Consider the following 18807-nt stretch of genomic DNA (forward strand, 5'->3'; position numbering starts at 1 on the left):
AGGGGGAGGGGAAGGGGGAGGGGAAGAGGCGTGCAGGTGGGAAGAAACCCCTCCCCTCAAGGGCTGCCAGGCTTGGGACAGAGGGATCTGAGAGCCAGACGGAGTCCGGCTCTGGTTCAGATCTGCACCCTTTTCTTCATGGGAAAGTGACGGGGTGAAACGCTGACGGCCGGGCAGAGATGCTGTGGCTGCTCAGGGGTGGGTTGGCGTGGGCCCGGGGCAGCGCCCAGCACAGCCAGCACCTCCAGGAGGGGGCACACGCTGGCCCAGCCCAGGGGGCTCCTCTCCACAGTGACCCCCCGTGTCTCAGGCTGGACCCCACTGGGGCTCCCATGACGGGAGGGTGGCGACCGCTGGAGGGAACGGCCAGGGGATGCTTCCCGCGTGTCCCGGCCGCCAGGACATGGTTCCCCGGGGACCGGAGGGGCCAGCGCTGGGGGCAGAAGGGGGCTGCCTGGGGGAATCGCAGACACCACCGGCCCTGGGCCTGCGGTGGGTTCTGGCGTGGACGTGAGGCCCAAACAGGCTTGGAGCCCTCACGGCTGATGGTGGCCCTGTTGGCCCAAATGGCTTCAGTGCGTTCTGCTTCCAGTCCGTCCCCACTGAGCGTCGGGGAAAGCATTTCAGTCTGAGCCTGTCTGGGTGCGGGTGTGCCCGGCGGGGCCCTGACGGAAGCTACCAGCCTGAGGATGCCCAGGGCCGGGCCCAGGGCGAGGTCACTGACCGGCCTCCCAGCCCTACTGCTGCTGCTCGAGGCTGTGCTTTCGCCCAGCTGGTGGCCAGCAGGCCAGGCCCACTCAGGGCAGTGGGCAGACAGACAGGGGCACCGGGACAGAGGGAGCCGGGGTGCCCTGGGGAGAAGGCGCCCCCAGTGGCGGGGCTGGGCTGGAACTGAAGGGACCAGTCTGCACTCGCGGTTTTTAATATAGACAGTCAGCTCCACGGGAGGTGGATCAGTGAGACGGGACAGTTTACACAGAAGGGCTGCGTGGACGTGCTTCTGTGTGCGGCATCGGCACGAACGTGGCTACAAAAGCAGAACAACGCGGGAGAGTTTCATGTTCACAACTCAGGTGTGGCGAGCAGTGTGGCCATGGAGACAGACTGTCCTGCAGCGGTGAAAGCTCAGCACTGTGGCGAGTGCACTGGCGTCAGCCTCCCTAGATTCACATGCCGGCGGCCTTCCTGCCAAGAATGGCGGTGAAGCGGCGGGCGTGATCCTGCCTGACCCTGCAGGGCGGTGCCCCGGGCTCAGTGCCTGCAGGGTCGCCGCCCAGGAGTGTCCGGTGGGGTGTGAGCAGCAGGTGTGGATGAGAGGCGGCGGGCTTGAGGAACAGGCCTTCCTGGCACTGCAGGTCCTGGGACCCCAGCCTTGCCGCGGTACCAGCTTGAGACCCCTGCCCGCGGCTCTGAGACGTGCCCTGAAGGCGTCAAGGCTCGGCCCTAAGCAGGTGGAAGTGACTCCAGGGAGCCCGGTTCTCACGCGGCTCCTCGCCTGCTGGCCAAGGCTCGGAATCCCACTAGTGGGACCAGGCGTTGGGGGCGGATTGGAAGCCTTCCCAGGCAGGACTGCTGCTGGTCCTGCATCTGCTGTGGAGGGGGAGCTGGGGCCGCAGGCGCCCGAAAACGGGGACAGGCCACCCCGGGCCCCGCAGGGCCAAGAAGCCGTCCACAGAACACGCTCAGGGCCGGGCTGCCAAGGTGGTCTGTGCCCCCAGGGGACAGCGCGGCCCTGGGCCAGGCTCTGAGTGACCCTCCCAGTGAGCCTCCACGGGCACAGGGCACAGCGAACACCAGAGCAGGCGTGTCCACTGAACCTCCCATTAGACCCAGGTGCCTCCGTCCTGCCGTCCCGGGAGGGCCTGATGCAGGGACGGCTGAGGGAGGAGCTGCCCGCCCTCAGGATGCCGATACCTGCTTTGGGGCCTTGTCATCACTTTGGGGAACCTGCCTCCTGGACACGCTCGCCCAGCGCCAGGCCGAGCTGCCCGCCCAGCGCCCAAGTCCTGTGATGCACCCCACCCCACCTCCCCGAGCCCCCCACCTCCCCAAGGCCCCACCTCCAGCCACGCCCATGAGTTTCCTGAGGCGCCGAGGCCGTTCCCAGTGGCCGAGGTCTATGAATGGTGGGTATGTTTCTACATTTGCTCTTGGGGGAAAGTGGGGTTTGTGTTCACGGGAATCCAGCCCCATGGGGGAAGCAGGAAGCAGAGGGCGCTGGGACCCATCCCGTCTGAGAGCCAGGGCCTTGGTGGGCCCAGGGGTCTGGGCCTGCCGCCTGATCTCACATTTGTAAACAGAGAGTGACGGCCTCCTGCGGGAAGAGAACGGGCTTCGCAGACACAGAGAAAAGCTCGACACCATCAGGTCACAATGTCAAAGCTTCTAAAAAGCCTTCAAATAGCACAAATAAGCACAGCATTCCACCACTTTGTCCGACCGCACCCCCGCCCTTTCTGGTGTGTCTTTGATGAGTCCTTGATCCAGGAAAACACTGCTTTCTCCCGAGTCTCCTGATGCTGAGGTTTGGGCCGGCCCCCTTCACCCCCCACGGGAGGGCCTGCCTTCCTGCCATTCCAGCCCGGCACCGGAGGTCAAGGTCCTCACGAGACGTGACCCAGATCCCCTGGCCAAGCCTGCGGCCAGGGGGTCCTCCTGGCGGTCACTGTGAACCCTGCGGGTATTTCCCACCAAACTGTACCATGGGGAGGGTCATGGAACGCAAGCTAGGTGGAGACACAGCCAGCCTAATCACTTAACGGTTAGAAAAGTCCTGGTTCTGCAAATTTTTCCAAACGGTGTCACCCAGTGAACATGCCAGCGGGGCCCAAGGCCCAGCCCTGCCGGCCTGGCGGTCAGCCTGCCCTGCCCCGCCTGCCGGCTCTGGGGAGTCTACACCGCAGGGGCCCTGGGTGGGGGGATGGCTGCCCTGAGTCCCCTGAGCATAGCTGGGGGACGCCTCCCGGTTCTCCCGTGGGGCGGCACCTTGGGGAGCCGCGTCCCCTGGGGAATCATCAGCATGCAGGCTCCCAGGCCCCAGCAGCTGGTGGCTGGCCCGGGAGCGAACCCTGAGCAAGCCCTCGGGTCTCTCGTGAGGATGACCCGCTTTCAGTGTGACCTCCATCAAAGCGAGCTGGCAGGGCTGGGGGAGCTGTGGTCATGTCTGGCCTGTACTTCCTGAGCCATCTGCCCATGCTTCACAGTCCAGAAGGAACCTGGGGGCTTCCCTGTCCGTCCTGACAAGTGTGGAGGGAGGCATGTGAGGAAGCCCCCTGCCACAGCCCTGGGGCCCGCAGAGCCCTCGGGTGAGGGTGAGTCGGTCCACCAGCAGCCCTGATGGCTTTCTGTGAAGACCACAGCCCGTCCACCGCTCACAGCTGTCTTTCTGGGTCTCTCCAGTATCTGCTTTGCCTGAAAGGCCTTTGGTCTAATTTAGGCAAAATGAAAGGATGGTTTTTCTGATGTCCTTAAGAGGCCTCCTTCCTCTCCTGCTCCAGCCCTGGCCTTCTGCTGCCCCCTGGTGGGCAGAGACGGAGGGAGGCTGCTGAGGGAGGGGCTGGCGACCACAGCGAGGCCCCTCCCGGCCTCTGACCATCCCGTACTTGCCCAACCACCACAGATGGCCTGCTGCTGAGTGGACACTGGGCACAGTTTTCTGCGTCTCCACAAGGCCCAGAGGGAGCGCAGAAATAGGAACGGAGATCTGGTGGTTTCCGGGTCAGCAGCGGTGCCTCCGTCTGCGAGGACACAGGGTGCTGGGCCGGCCTCCCTCGGCCCTGGCGCTGGCAGCCCTCCGCCAGGCTGGACTGGATCAGGGTAACAGAAGGGCAGGCTGGACGCGTTGGCCCCAACAGGCCCCGCCCCTCCGCCCAGACACGCCCCCTCCGCAGGCAGCGCGCGCCAACAGGCCCCGCCCCGGGCCCCGCCCCTTTCCCAGACACGCCCCCTCCAAGGCAGCGCCGCCGCCAACAGGCCCCGCCCCGGGCCCCGCCCCTTTCCCAGACACGCCCCCTCCAAGGCAGCGCCGCCGCCAACAGGCCCCGCCCCGGGCCCCGCCCCTCCGCAGACAGCACCGCTCCCAACAGGCCCCGAGCCCCGCCCCTTTACCAGACACGCCCCCTCCAAGGCAGCCCCGCCCCCAGGGCCGCAGCGCCCTGTGCTGGCCGCCCCACTCCTCAAGCTCGGGCGGGAGCTCTAAAGAGGGCGTCCCTCCTCCTCTGCTCCGTGTCCACTCATCACATGCGCCTGCGTTCGTGTGCACACGCGGGCACGCCTAGGGGTGTGTGTGGGTCCTGGCCCCAACCTGACGCTCAGCTCTGCGCGACAGCAAAGCAGTTCATCGGGCTGGGCTCTCGCTCCCACAAGCTCCTTTATAGGAAAAAAGATCATCGTGGACCCCGGATCAGGGCAGATGTGGCCTCGTGTCCTACCACGAGGACCGTCCCGGTGTGACCTCAGGAATTCGCAGAGAAGCGGGGCTGCGCCCCCACCTGAGATCCCCGGGTGCCCCGCCTCCGTCCTCGCCGCCTGATCGTGTGGCCACAGCATTGGGTGTCCTTGGGAGCCCTGTTTGCAGGAGCCCAGCCGGGCGTGTGGGCACCCCCTGCTCCCAGGACTGACGGGCAGCCCCAGAGGTCCAGTCCCACCACAGCGGACCCTGGTGCTGACCACACTGCACGCTGGGAGGGCTGCCCCCGTGTGCCACCTCCCCGGGCTGCACCTGACCTCCTGGGTGACTCCCGCCTAGGGGAGAGGCTGCCCTGACTGGCCCAGGTCATTCTGCTGGCCAGCCCCTTGAGCAACCCCACACCACAGGTGAGGGTGGGTTTCTTGTCACACTTCTTCAAAAAAGGAAATAGATCAATGTGAGCTCCAATGGCGAGGGCTGGCCTTCCTGCCAAGCTCCTTCCGCCACACAGAGTTGTTTCCTCACAGGGTGAAACCCAGGAACCTTCACCAGGACAACTGGGCACCAGTGTGGCCGCGCCTCCCTGCCCACCCAGCACGGGCCGTCCAGGTGCAGACACGGGCCAGCATCCAGCTCTTTATTTGTGCCCGGTGTGTGCACAAACAAGACTCCCTTCACAGAAAGGACCCAGAGGCCCAGTTAAGACTGGGCTGCACCCTCTGCCCCCTGGGCTCAGGTTCCATCCTGAACTGGGGGGACAGTGCCATCTCGGGCACAGCGCTTGGAACCACACAGGTCAGTGCAATCAAAGAGGGCGGAGGGCTGCAAGGGGGAAGGCCGGAGGACCTGCAGTGGGTTAAGCCACACTGCCCGCACCCAGGTGCCTGTCACCCGCCTCAGGCTGGCATTGCCAGTGGAGTCCCACCTGTCCAGAGCGGCCCCCCAGAGCCTCTGGAAGGGAGGCAGGGGCCCATCTGGGGTCAGGAGGCAGGTGAGACGTGCACCGGAACGTCTGGGAAGACAGAACGCCAGCACGAGGCGGGTCCCTGCCCCAGCTGGGCCCAGCCCAGCCCCTCTGCACCAGCCTTCAGGTGGACGGCTTCAAGGGCCCACACACGTAGGGCCCTCCGGGTGGGATGGCGGGGCCGTGTCTCAGCCCAGGGGTGGCCGCCCTGACTCTGACGGGAGACAGCACATCTGCAGCCCGACTTCCCGGCACCCCTCGCCCGGCGGGCCCACACCAAGCAGGACGCTGGGCCTCACCTGCCTCTCAGGCACCCACAGTGCAGCCTCCAGCGAGGGTCAAAGTCTCTCAGCGTGCTTTTCCAGAAATCCCTGTGAAACGCCACTCAGCCGTTCAGCCGCCAGTGATGCCAAGCGAAGAGGTGGTGAAGCTCAGGGGGAGGTCTCGCTCCATCTCCCCCGACCTCCAGCTCGGCCTCCTGATGCGGGGAGGGAGCGGTGGCCACAAACGGCCCAGGGTTGTGGTGACCGGGGCTGACCCGACCAGAGGCCAGGGCTGCCTGACATCTAGATGGCCTGGGGCCGGACGGACACTGGGGCTGGAGGTGGGCAGGGGGCCTCCTTCAGAGCCTGACTTGTGACGCAAAAGGAGGACACTCAAGGCTTCCTTCTGGAACATTCCTTCCGTCCCCTCAGAGGGGACTGTGGCCAAGCTTGCCCCTCCCACTTCCTGTCGCCAGATTCATGAGCTCCCGGGACCAGTGTCCACGCAGCCCTGCGGTTCCAGGCCCAGTGCCTCCTGTATACACAGCAGACAGGGTGGGGTCCACCGGGGGTCTGGGCCTACGTAGCTGGGCCAACACCTCCCCCAGGGGCCTCTGTCCAGCGGGCCCAGGACTGAGTGGCAGGTGCTGCAGAGAGGGTGGGCTGGGGAGCCTGTGGCCAGTGCAGTGACCACGACAGTGACCCTGAGCTTCAGGCTCCTGGGAAGCTTGCTAAGACCCCTTCCCTGCAGGCTGGAGTCAGCACACACCCCGCTGAGCGGGGACCGGACCCCCAAGCTTTGGCTTCTGCCTCCTGGAGGCGGATGGGAGGAGCTCAGACTGGCCATGGTCCCCATGGCAGGGCAGGTGAGGCCTGCTGGGCACCTCCAGGCCTGGCAGTCAGAGCTGGCCCACACCTGTGCAGGTGAACAGGCCGCGTTCAGTGTGGCCAGGGAGGTGGGGGCCTCGGGGTGGCGGCTCGGGTGGACAGAGGGACTGAGCCGGGGGGCGGGCAGAGCCCCGAGTGGATGGAGCCACGCTGCAGGGACAGAGCCCCAGGCGGGTGGAGCGGGTGGCTTGGACCGAGCCCCACGGTGGTGAAGCAGCCCCCGGAGGCGTCTACACCACAAACTCCTCCGGGAGCTGGTCCTTCTGGAGCCGGCTGGGGGACAGGGAGTTCACGGACCCCCTCAGCCCAGGGTCCAGCGCTCGGCCGAGGGCACGGCTGCGGGGTGCTGGGCGTGGGGCGGGCTCAGGGCGCGTGTGGTCCAGGCTTCGACTGTGCTGGTCTGCGTGTCCAGCTGCCACCTTGGCCTCCAGGATCTGCAGGCAGAGACCACAAGGCTGTCCCGTAGCTGCCCCGTCATGGTCTGGCTCCCTTCCACTTCCCGCCCCCCTTAACTCACACACACACCCAGGAAGACCCCCATACTCCAGGCCAAGCTCTCAGTCCCCCACCTGCCTCGTCCCCCAAAGCCTCACCCGCCCTCCACTGCCCACCAAGTCTCCCGTAGGCCCTCTGGGGGGGCCCCTGGCCTGACTGGAGAGCAGGGAGAGAGCCAGCTGCCTGGCCCATGGGGGACCGACCTGGTGCAGGGTGGCCTCCGCCCTCGGGGCCCTCATGCTGACCAGCGTGACCCGCACCACGGCCAGCGGCTGCTGTGGGGAGGCTGCGGGGGCAAGGGGGTGTGAGCAGGTCCTGGGGACACCCCCCTGCTCCCGGCAGAGGGGGCCTACCCCAGGACCCGCCTCGGAGACCAGACTGGGCACGTCTGTGGCTCGCACGCCACCCACCCCCAGGCCTGGGGTTGCAGAGCGGCGGTCTGTGACCTCGGACCCCTGCCTGCAGGTCACCTGCAACCCCAAAGACTATCACACACGTTCCCCATGCGAGGGGTCAGAGCCCCTTTAAGAAACGATGGCTTCTGTGGGCGACCTGGGCTACTCCCCTCAGATGGTCCCCCAGGAGCCCCCCTACCCCCACACCTGCCTGCCAGTTCCCGCTGCCCCTCCTTCCACCCTGGCTGCTGAGGTTGTCCAAGCTCTGACATCCAGGAAGACGCCACGTTACTATTACTAACATTACTGCTTACGCTGGATCACAGATCACACGCTCGGACAACACCTCAGGGATGGAGGCCAATCTGTCCTTTACCGGAGGACCAGACACTCAGAAGGTGAAGTGGACAGGGCGGCTTGACCCAAACACACTGTGTGACCCTGGGTGTGATACTGAGTGATCACTGGGTGATCCTGAATGATGCTGGGTGACCCTAGGTGACCTGAGTGACTCTGGGTGGCCTTGGGTGGTGCTGGGTACCCCTGCCTAACCTTGGGTGACTCTAGGTGGACCTGGGTGGCGGGGCCCTTGCACTCATCACGTCCACTCTCCAAGGTGCTACAGATACCCAGGGACTGGCAGAGTCTGTGTAACCTTCCTGGGGTGACCCCTTCAGGGCCCCCCACTCCCAGACCTACTGTGGAAGCATCTCTGAGGACCAGGACCACGCTAAGCTGGGTGGGCTCTTGGTCCTGGGACTCCCACAAGTGGCAGAGTATGATCAGTGGGCTCCCCTCACGTGACTTCTGCTAACCCTGGGGGCAGCAAGAGAGAAAGCTGGTGGAACGCCTTCCCGTGGTGGGGTCTTTAACGAGGGGTGATGGCCGGGCCGGCTCCCTACAAGGGACCGGCTCAGGGGGGCAGGGGCCGCCACCTGCCGTGGCTGCAGGGAGCCCGGTCCTCCCTGCCCCTCCCCGTCTGCCCCCTGGTGCAGGGACTGCCATGTGACCGAGTGCCCAGGAACCAGGGTCACGCACACCCTGGCCTCCAGTGGTGCCCACAGCGATGGTTCAGCCAGGATCTAGCCGGGTGGCAGGCTCCGCTTCCCCTGGCCCCGGGGGGACCCCGCGCGCCCACCTCTGCCGCCGCAGCCAGGGCTGCTCCGGCTGGTGCTCGGGCTGCAAGGGGGCTCCTCTTTGGGGAGCGCCGCAACCCCCTCGGGGTCGTCCACCGACATCTCGCCGGGCTCCTCGGGCCCCGCCCGCTGGGGGTCGACCTCGAAGGCCGGTGCGTGGGAGCTGCAGCAGCTGCCGGCCGAGAGGAGCGAGCAGAGACTCGGGGGACGTTGGTCTGCCCCTGCGTGGTCCCCGCTGCCGGCCGGCTCCGGGTCCTGGTTGCCGTCCCGCGCGTCACTGACGTAGGACTCCCGGTAGCACTGCTTCTCTGTGCGGGGAGGGGCAGCGGCCGTGAGAACAGCGCGGGAAGCCCTGGGGTCCAGCCCGCCGCCAGGCCCTTCGAGCCAAGGCCTCCCCGGAGGTGTGGTGGTGGGGAGGGAAGTGCCACCCGAGAGCAGGGCCCCCGTGTCCGCCGTCACCGCCCGCAGCCCGGGCGGAAGCTGTCACCCGGCCTCGTCCTCTCTGCCCCAGGGCTCTTGCGTCTCAGCCTGAGCGCAGGCACACGGGCGGCCTGCGGGCGGGGTGGGGATGGCACGCACCCTCCGCCTCCTCGAGCTGCTGCGGCTGCTGGCGCGCCTGCTGCAGGCCCAGGTGCAGCTGGTGGCTGGTACGGAGCAGGTGCAGCAGGTGGCGGGAGCGCCAGGCGCAGCCCGTGTGGTACACAAGCTTCCGGGCCGCGGGCTGCCCGTGTGGCCAGAGCTCGAACCTCTCGCCCTGAGCAGAGAGGAGTCCCGGCTGTGACGTCACGAGGAAACCAGGCGGCGGCATGGCCAGGCCTGGCGCTGGGAGGCTCCCTCCCAGTCTCTGTCTCGCTCTCCGCTTTCGCCTGGAGCAGGGTTGGGGGCTGAGAGCAGCTGTAGCGTGGGGCCCTCTGCTCTGGGCTGGGGGAGTCTGGACCCCTGGGCCCACAGCATGTGGGGTGCCTGAGGCCTGAGAAGGAGCCGATGGCCCGCCCGCCCCCAGTGCCCACCCTCGGCCCCTGCCAGGTGCCAGGCCCAGCCCACCCCCAGCGCCCACCCTCCGCCCCTGCCGGGTGCAGGCCCAGCCGTGAGGTCTACAAGTGGAACCCGTGGTACAGGGTTTCCATGGCCCCTTGCTGACTCCTTTATTGTCCCCACCCAGGAGGCAGAAGTTCTCCTGGTGACAAGAACCGGGCAGCTGGCCCCTCAGGAGGGCGCTTCCAGGGCGGGGACTGTCTCCAAGGCCTGACCGCCCCCCGCCCCCGAAGCAGACCTCAGGCTGGGCCTGCCCTCGTGGGTGATGACGTGCCTGGTCAATGCCCTTTAGGACAAGCGTCTGCCAGGCTCCCCTGGGGGCAGAGGCCCACCCCCTAACCTTAACCCTCGGACACGCACCAGAAAGGCCAGCTTCTCAACGTGGGGCCAGGGGAAGTCGTAGAGCAGTTGTGGGGTGTGGTTCACCTCCTGCAAGACAGCAGTCGGCCGCGTCCACAGTCAGCCAGGGGAGGGGCAAGGCCAGCGCTTGGGGTGGGGCCGGGGGAGAGGGCCCCTGCAGTCACCTGGAACACCTGCACCCCTCTGAGCGTCAGGCCCAGGACGACGGTGGGTCGGTCGTCCTTCTTATCCTAAAGGCACACGGATGTCAGTGAGGTCGAGGCCCATGGACCTTCCCACAGATCCTCAGTGGTGGATCGGGGAGTCTGCAGGCTGAGTTGGGGTCCCCAGGCCTCCTCCCGCTTCCCCTCTGGCCTTGGGTCATGGTCCCGGGATGGCTGTGGGGACACTGACCCCCTCCCCCATCCTGGTGGGCCCCGGTGGCTCAGCCTCTCCCGGCCCTGGGGAGGCGTGCCCCCCCCCATCCGGCAGGGACCTTGTAGAGCCTGAAGAAGTGCACGGGGACGTCCTCCAGCCGGCAAGCCTCCCGGATGAAGCGCAGCTCGGCCTCCCGGGGGCTCAGGCCGCGCTGCTCGCGGTGCAGGGCGGGCGTGTGTCTGAGGACATAGGCGCTGCCCCTCTTGGCAATGAGCTGTGGGCGGACCGCAGCCTGGTCCAGCCTGCGCCCGCCCCTCTCCGATGGACCCCCTTGGCCCCCCGTGGACTCTGCCCCCCTGGACTCCTCCCGCTCCCCGCCCCCACCCCGCCCCCTGTGGATACCCCGCCCCCAGTGGATACCCTCACATACGTGGACTCCACCCCCGGCCCCCCGGTGGACTCCCCCCTCACCCCTCACCCCCGTGGTCCCCCCACCCCCGCCCCCATGGACGCTGCCCCCCCACCCCTGTGGACTCCCGGCCCCGGTGGACCCCGCCCCCCATGGGCTCCGCCCCGCTGTGGATGCCCCCAACCTCCCCCGCCCCCAGTGGACTCTCCCGCCTCCGTGAACTTTCCCCGGACCCGACCCCCACCCGTTCCCCTGCCCTTCACCCCCACTCCCCCCCTCCCGTGGACCCCCGCCCCCGGGAGGGAGAGAGACCCTCACCCACTGCGGGAAGTAGGCCTGCGGCTGGAAGTAGCGGCCGGCGTGCGCTAACCCGCGGTGGTTGCCCAGGTCGGCCTGCAGCCCGTAGGCGGCCAGCAGGAAGTAGGCCTCCTCGCGGTGGACGCACTGCGAGCCCAGCACGCGCTCCTTCAGGTGGTGGTAGTACAGGTGCCGGGCCGCGCGGTCCCTGCGGGCAGGCGGGCGGGCGGGCCGGGCTCAGGGGCCACCCCCGCGTCCCTCGGCCTCCTGGACCCCGACCGGTCACCCCGGGCCCTCCGGGCCTGGCGGCGGGGCAGGCACAGGTGGATGTGCGGCTCCTGAGAGTCCGGGTGAGCAGGGCCCAGGGACCGGCCTGCAGATGGGTTTGCAGCCGCCCACGCCCCAGGGTGGGCCCCTTTTCTCTGCTCACTCCCTGCACCGCAGGGGGCAGGGCACCCAGGGCCAAGTCCACTTCTAACACCAGTGGCGTGACTGGCCCCATGGCACAGGGCCACCCTCCCTCCCCCCAACCTGCCTGATCGCACCCTGAGACTCTTCCAGAACCTCGCACACCTGGGCAGGCTTGTGGGGGCCCAGCTCACACGCTGGGGGGTGGTTCCTGGACCCAGGCCCTGCTCACCCCCAGGCCTAGGCCCGGGTTCCAGGGCCCCTGTTACCCCACACAGGCTCCAGGGGGTTCTCTCAGGAACCCAGCCCAGGAGCTCAGGAGGAGCCTGCAATGTGCCCACCCGGGGGGGCACCAGCAGGAGAGCAGCCCCCCACTTGCGCAGGAACACTCAGACCCTGCCCCACCCACTGGGGAAAAGCCTAAGCCCAGGGCATAAAGACATGTGCGCTTGAAATGCGCTCATTTGTACCCTGGTCCTCACACGCATCTGATTGGAAACGCCGGCTGCCCACCACCCTCCCCTCCAGCCTCAGTGGCTGTGGCCTGACAGCTCATCACCTTCCAGGACGGCATGAGAACAGCGAGCTCCTACCTGATAAGCCTTCCGTTTTCCACGTAGTACTGCACCCCGAGGAAGGCCACGAAGGGGGCGCCCGGCCTGCCACGGCCCTGGGGCTGGAAGCGTGGAGCGCAGGCCTCAGTGAGGCCTTGGGGTGGGGGCTGACCGCCGGCTGGTGTGCCGGACGGAGCCACCACCCCCATCCCCGCAGACCAGCCTGAGCCCACGTGTGTCCTGCGGGCTGCTCGTGGCTTTATGTCACGTTGGTAGAGGGGAAAGCAAGCATCCAAAACAGTCGGGGCACTCGCCTGCACCCTCAAGACCGACTCCATGCCACGACCCAGGGGACGGGCTGCTCGAGGGCCAGCAGCCCAGGCTCTGACTTACTCCGCGTGTCTCTCTCTTCCAGTCCTTGGAGAAGTATTTGCTGAGCTTCTGCTCCAGATCCATGAAGACATGCTCGTTGTCTATGAAGAGAGGCAGGGCCTGGGCAGAGCGTGCTGGGAGTGTGTGAGTGTGTGCGTGCACATGAGTGCCGCCGTGCGTGTGCCTGTGTGCACCAGTGTGAGAATGTGTAAACACGTGTGAGTGAGTGTGTGCATGCGAGAATGTGCATGTAAGTATAATGTGAGTGTGTGTGAGTGGTGCATGGGTATGAATGTAGAAGCATGTAAATGTGAGATGGTGTGCGTGAGTGTGATCATGTGTGCATGTGGATACTTGAGTATGTGTGTGACTATGTGTGCAAGTGTGTGTGTGACTGTGCCTGTGTGAGCACGTGTGTGCTCTGATGCAGTGAGGAGGAGTCCCCCCATGCGCCTGGAGCATGGCACAGCGGGGCACCAGGCAGAGGCCGGGGATCGTCTGCCCCGAGCGCCCCCCACCCCTGCCCTGAGAACGGGTCGGGGTCCCGGGGTCGCTGGGCGGTGCTTGCTTACTTCTGACCACGCTGAGGCCGAAGAAGTGGGCTTCCCTGATGCCGGTCAGGTCGCACACCTGCTGAAAGAGCTCACGCCCCGTGGCCTGCACCTGTGGGAGGGGCAGGAGGCCCTCAGGGCGCAGAGCAGGGTAGCCCCTGGGAGGGCGGGGGTGCAAGGAGGGGCTCCACCGAGCAGAGCTGGTGCGCAGGGGCCTGGCTCAGGTGCTTCCCACCCAGCGGGGTCAACGCTCAGGGTCCCCGGAGGCTCCTGGGCTGACAGCCAGGTGTCCCTGCATGCAGTGGGCCTCCTGTGAAAGAGGGAGGGGGTGCCCAACCCCAGAGAGAGCCCGCCCCCTCCAGGGACAGAGGCTGGGTGTCCTCATGCCTCCTGACCCCAGAGAGAGCCCGTCCCCTCCAGGGACGGAGGCTGGGTGCCCCCACGCCTCCCCACCCTAAGCCAACGTCACTAGGCCACTCCTGGGCACCCCTGAAAGGAGCCTCTGGTGCGGGGGGGTGGTCTGTGGCTCCCCCTGCCGCACTCCTGCCACAGGCGCCTCCTGCTGGCCTCCAGGCCCAGGCCGAGCCCCCAGCCCTGCTGCCTCCCCGCCCCTCCCAGCTCCGCGCGGCCCGTCCTGGGTATGTGTCCACCCTGCACCGTCAGAACCCAAGCGGCCCTTCTCCCGCGTGTGCCCAGGGGAGGGCGTGCGCTCGCTCCGTCTGCTTTCTGTTGTCCAAAAATGCTTCAGTCCAAAAACGCTTCAGTCCGCCTAAAAAGCCCATTATACCAAACATCCCACAGGTTTAAATTCCCAGTGGTTTCACGAATGTCAGCGTTTTCCTGCTTTGTTGGTTGGACAGAGCTCAAGGCCTCAACTTGGGGGCACCCAGGTGCTGTCCCCCGTGGCCAACATGTCTCCTGGGTGCCTCTGGGCCTCCGTCTGCGTTTCCCGGGCTGGTGGTTGGGCCCGACAGATGGAAGCTACCTTGCGGCGCTGAGTCTGTGCGTGGGAGGCTGGCTGTGGAGGCTGCAGGTCATGGACCCGTTCACCCCAGGGCGGCCGTGGGGCTGGAGCGCAGTGGGGCTGGAGCGCAGTGGCCCCGCGTGGTGAGCGTGGGGCCTGGCCTGGGGTGTCCGAGGACGCTGCTGCAGGCTTCCTGGGGAGGCCATGGCTCCTGGGACGTCGGGAAGCTCTGTCATCAGGGCACCCACACTGTCTTCAGAGGGGCGTCCCGCCTCTTAGTGGTCAGTTCCTGGGGGGCCGGCCTTGCCACTGTCCATCTGACTTGTTGAGGGTCGGTCCCTCAGCCTGCCAGGATGGTGATTCACCATCTGGGTCTTCCCAACCATTGTCTCCTGACGCTCGGTGTGAAGCCGCAGTGCAGGTAAACGCGGGGTCCGCCCGTGCTCTCAGCCCGGCGTGCCCGTGCTCTCAGCCCGGCGTGCACGTGCCTGGAACTAAGCTGGCCCCGGGTTGCAGGCCCGGGCGGGGAGCCTGTGGGGCTCGCCACAGCCGAGCTCTGTGTCTGCATTGTCGGGCTCACCTTCCTTCTAGACATGCGTCCTCCAGGGAACCTGCCCCCGAGGGTCCCTGTGGAGCCAGGCTCACGTGGGCGGGGCCACACCTAGCACCTCCCTCCCCTCCTCCCCCAAGTCCTCCTGTTGCCCCCTCCCCACGGCCTGCAGCAGCTCTAAGGACACAGTGAACCCTTACTCCTGGAAGGAAAGTTACGACCAACCTAGGCAGCATATTCAAAAGCAGAGACATTACTTTGCCAACAAAGGTCCGTCTAGTCAAGGCTATGGTTTTTCCAGTGGTCATGTATGGATGTGAGAGTTGGACTGTGAAGAAAGCTGAGCGCTGAAGAACTGATGCTTTTGAACTGTGGTGTTGGAGAAGACTCTTGAGAGTCTCTTGGCCTGCAAGGAGATCTAACCAGTCCATCCTAAAGATCAGTCCTGGGTGTTCATTGGAAGGACTGATGCTAAAGCTGAAACTCCAATACTTTGGCCACCTCATGTGAAGAGTTGATTCATTGGAAAAGACCCTGATGCTGGGAGGGACTGGGGGCAGGAGGAGAAGGGGACTACAGAGGATGAGATGGCTGGATGGTATCACTGACTCGATGGACGTGAGTCTCAGTGAACTCCGGGAGTTGGTGATGGACAGGGAGGCCTGGTGTGCTGCGATTCATGGGGTCGCAGAGTCGGACACAACTGAGAAACAGAACACCACCAACGCCAAAAACCCTTCCATGAGGACTCCCCTTCCGGGAGCAGCCAGCTCCCTAGGCCCGTCTCTGTGCCTCTAAAGTCGACTAAGACGGGTCGGGCCGGCGAGGGGAGCAGCGAGGAAAGAGAGACAGAGTCCATGCCTGGGGCCCGAGCACCCGTGCCAGCTGAGCTCGCGAGACAGACGCGTCCCTGTGGACGGCAGCTTCCTGCACCCTTGTCTCCCATGCCCCCTCCACCCCGCGTTCCCAGGAAGGAGGTGCAGAAGCAGGAGCTTCCTCCTCACGGTCAGGGATGACCATCAGAATCACTCCCTTCATTGGCCAGGTGAGGGCTGCCCCCTCCCTCCCCAGCAGCCCACCACAGCAGGGCCCTGCCCCGTGGGCAGGGGCAGCCAGGCCTGCACCAGCGAGCTCGCACACAGGCTCTGGGACAGGGTTGGGCTCCCAGCTGGGCTCCCAGTTCCCCCCAACCCTGGGCCTTAGTTTCCCCATCTGGGAAGTCACACCAGTGCGGGGGAGGGCCCCTGGGCTGCGTGTGGGAAGGGCGAAGGGAGCGGGCAGAGCTTGACACAGCAGGGCTCGGGTCAGCGTGGAAGGGGCTGCCCTGGGCCGGACGGTGAAGAGAGGATGGGTCAGAGGAGCCTGCAGCTCAGACCCCCGGGAGAGCGGCCGCCCTGAGGGCCACACCAGGCGCAGAAGAACCTGAAGGCGCGTCACTTCCGCTCAGCACCCAGGGCGAGTGGGAGACCCCGTCCCTGACGGCAGCCATGACAAGGTCCCGGCTGGAACCGCCCGGCCCGTCACTGACCCCCAGCCGCCGAACGCCGGAGGCCCCAGGGGCGGGCTCTGAGTCTGCCGCGGCCACCTGCCCAGTGTGCCCCCGCTCAGACCAGCGTGCTCAGACCAGGCCCCACACGCCCCGCATGCCAGCCGCTCCCCGGGGCGTCCTGTCAGGGTGCTGGGGGCAGGCTCCGGTCCCTCCTGTGTTCCAGGAGCCCCTTCCAGGGACAGCGGAGCGAGCAGCGTCCCGCCTGCGTGCCTGGTGCTGGCCGCCCGCAGGGGCCCCGAGGCTGCCTGCGGAGGGTCCCTGGGGCAGGCGGTGGGGAGGTGAGCTTGGTCCCCAGGGCTGTGCCGGTCCTCACAGACGACTCGTGACCCAGAGTCGGCGCACATCACCCCTGCCACGGGCACAACAGCGGCTTCTCGGCCTGAGACCTCGGGCCGTCTGCTGGGAGCCCGCGGGGTGCTCGCTGCCTCAGAGCCTCCGCCCGGGGCCCGTGCCCGCTGTGCCCCCGTGCCTGCTGAGCGTTCATAAGTGGCAGTGCACACGGCTCCTGAGAGGACGGCCTGAGCCGTGAGAGCCCCAGGACACCGTCCGGTGGAGCCCTGCCCCACGCCCCCGGCCCAGCACTCAGGGGCTGCCCTTCGCAGGGAAGGCGGGGGCTCCAGGGTCCGAGCCTCGTGTCCACGGGAGGCCCGCACGGTGGGCATCGCTGAGGAGGGCAGGACTATGCGGGAGGCGGGGCTGGGGGGCGGCTTTGTGTGAGAGCCCCTCCCTGAAGACTTGGGACCGAGACCTCAGGAGAAACCTGGCCACTAGGGACGCCGGAAGTGGACAGTGAAGGGCGGAGGGGAGGAAGGCCCCGGGTCGTGTGACGGCACTGTTCTGAGAGCCAGGAAGCTCTGGGGTCTGGGGAGGACACCTGCTGTGTAAACGCGACTTTCCCCTTCATGAGAGGACGGACCGCGGTCTCCTCCCCTAGGCAGGACCTCACGGTCACTCACAGACAGGGCGGGAGGGGCCTGACTCTCATCGCCCGGGTCTCAGCCTGGTCCCCTAACCAGCTGTAGTGCTTATTCCAGGCCTATGACCCAGCTGCCCACAGTCCACTCCCAACCCCTCCAGGTCCCGGGATGAGGCTTCAGAAGGGATGGGACCCTCGGACAAAATAAGCCCACTGGACACTGGGCGCTGCAGGGGCACCAGGCAGGACGCTGGGCACCGCAGGGGGAGAGGGCAGGACACGGGGCACCACAGGGGGAGAGGGCAGGACGCGGGCACCGCAGGGGGAGAGGGCAGGACGCAGGTACTGCAGGGGGAGAGGGCAGGACGCGGGCACCGCAGGGGGAGAGGGCAGGATGCGGGGCACCACGGGGGAGAGGGCAGGACGCGGGGCACCGCAGGGGCACCAAGCAGGATGCGGGGCACCACAGGGGGAGAGGGCAGCCCTCAGTCCCAGGACACAGCCTGACATGGGCTCCAGGCTGTGTTGAGCCTCAGCCACAGCCAGGGGCTGCAGAGCAAGAGGGACACACGCCCCATGAAGGCGGCTGGAGCCAGAGTCCATTTCTCTGGGGTGTGGGGCGGCCAGTGGTATAGGTTGAACCCATGCTGTCCCCAGGCAGAGCCCTGCCTTGCTCGCCTCCACGCTCACCCCGGCCCCTGCTGACCCCAGGCCCTGCTCCCCTCCATGCTCACCCACAGCGCCCCTGTCCCCAGGCCCTGCTCCCCTCCACGCTCACCCCCATCCCCAGGCCCTGCTCCCCTCCACGCTCACCCCCGTCCCCAACCCTGCTGCCCTCTGCTCACCCACACACGCTCACCCGCACACGCTCACCCGCACGGCCAGCCGCAGCCGCTCCCGCAGGGGCAGCAGCACCAGGACTTCCCGGAGCTCGGCTGCCATCCCGGTGGGCGCGCGCGGTTCTCGGGACCAGGGTCCTCCGTCTGCTTCTGTGGGGAGGACTCGTCAGGGCCGGGAAGCGGTGGCAGCCAGCGTGCCCCCAGAGGGACGGGGCCGCGTGTCCCCACGCACAGGGCCCTCTTCTGCCGTCTGGCCGCAGGCCGGGCGCCGCACCCAGACTCACCCAGCTGCCAGCTTCCGGGGACGAGCGCCCTGTGAGCTTCTGGCTGGGCAAACGCCGGCACTGGGGCCAGGCCAAGGTCCAGGCTCCTAAGTAGCTGCGATGCCTGGAATGCAAATAAACACAGTGGCTGGCTCCACCCTGCTCCCGCTGACCCCTCTCCCCGGCGGACCACCTCCTCCTCCAGGTTGAGGACTGGGCATGGCCCCATTATGGCCCCAAGGCCCCCGACGTGGACCGCAGACCCAGGGCCACCGTGGGGAAGCCTGGAGGAGCTGGAGGGGCATCCCGGGGGCAGGTGCCCCAGGTGCCCATGGTTCCCCGCCTGCCTTCACACCTGGAGCGAGGTGAACCCAGAGGTAGCCAGGCCAGTCCCCAGACAAGGTCTCCCCGAAGGCTGCCCTGGCCTTCAGGTTTGGGTCACTGTCCCGTGCCGGCCGGAGGCCCTAAAGAGTGGAGCTCCTGACCTCTCAGCTGCTGGGAGCGCAGGGAACAGGCGGGCCCACAGGTGGGTTCCGCCCCCACCGCCGGCCAGCACGCCGAGTGTCTGACCCCAGGTGAGCCCGGGGGCCCTGAGCTGCCCCTCTGAGTGGGGCTGGGAGAGGCTTCCAGGCCACAGACAGGAGGCCCCGGAGGGCAGCTGGCCGTTCCGGGGAACTTGGTTCTCTCTGTCCTTACGTCCCGCCCCACAGGGCTTGGAAGGCGTGGGCTGTGGGCGGGGAGATGCAAAGGCCTTCTGGGCTCCGTCTGCCCCTTGATGCCCACCCTGCGCCCGCCCACAATGGGAGTCACAGGGAATCTGAACAGCCTGCTGCC

The 18807-nt window shown here is 67.0% G+C and overlaps 1 protein-coding gene across 1 annotated transcript; it reads right to left on the reverse strand.

Annotated features, from left to right (window-relative positions):
* Positions 1 to 6753: 6753 nt before the first annotated feature.
* On the reverse strand, positions 6754 to 18202 carry FRMD1 (FERM domain containing 1). Its single transcript, XM_055591454.1, has 13 exons — positions 18164 to 18202; positions 17995 to 18097; positions 17745 to 17860; positions 12914 to 13004; positions 12363 to 12442; positions 12009 to 12085; positions 11029 to 11215; positions 10420 to 10575; positions 10109 to 10174; positions 9129 to 9303; positions 8552 to 8857; positions 7222 to 7304; positions 6754 to 6957 (listed from the first exon to the last, which is right to left on the reverse strand). Exons 1-13 carry the CDS (start codon positions 18200 to 18202, stop codon positions 6754 to 6756), a joined length of 1683 nt encoding a protein of 560 aa, XP_055447429.1.
* Between the last annotated feature and the right edge of the window lie 605 nt (positions 18203 to 18807).

The sequence above is a fragment of the Bubalus kerabau genome, chromosome 9 (genome assembly GCF_029407905.1).
Source record: "Bubalus kerabau isolate K-KA32 ecotype Philippines breed swamp buffalo chromosome 9, PCC_UOA_SB_1v2, whole genome shotgun sequence".
Classification (NCBI taxonomy): domain Eukaryota; kingdom Metazoa; phylum Chordata; class Mammalia; order Artiodactyla; family Bovidae; genus Bubalus; species Bubalus kerabau.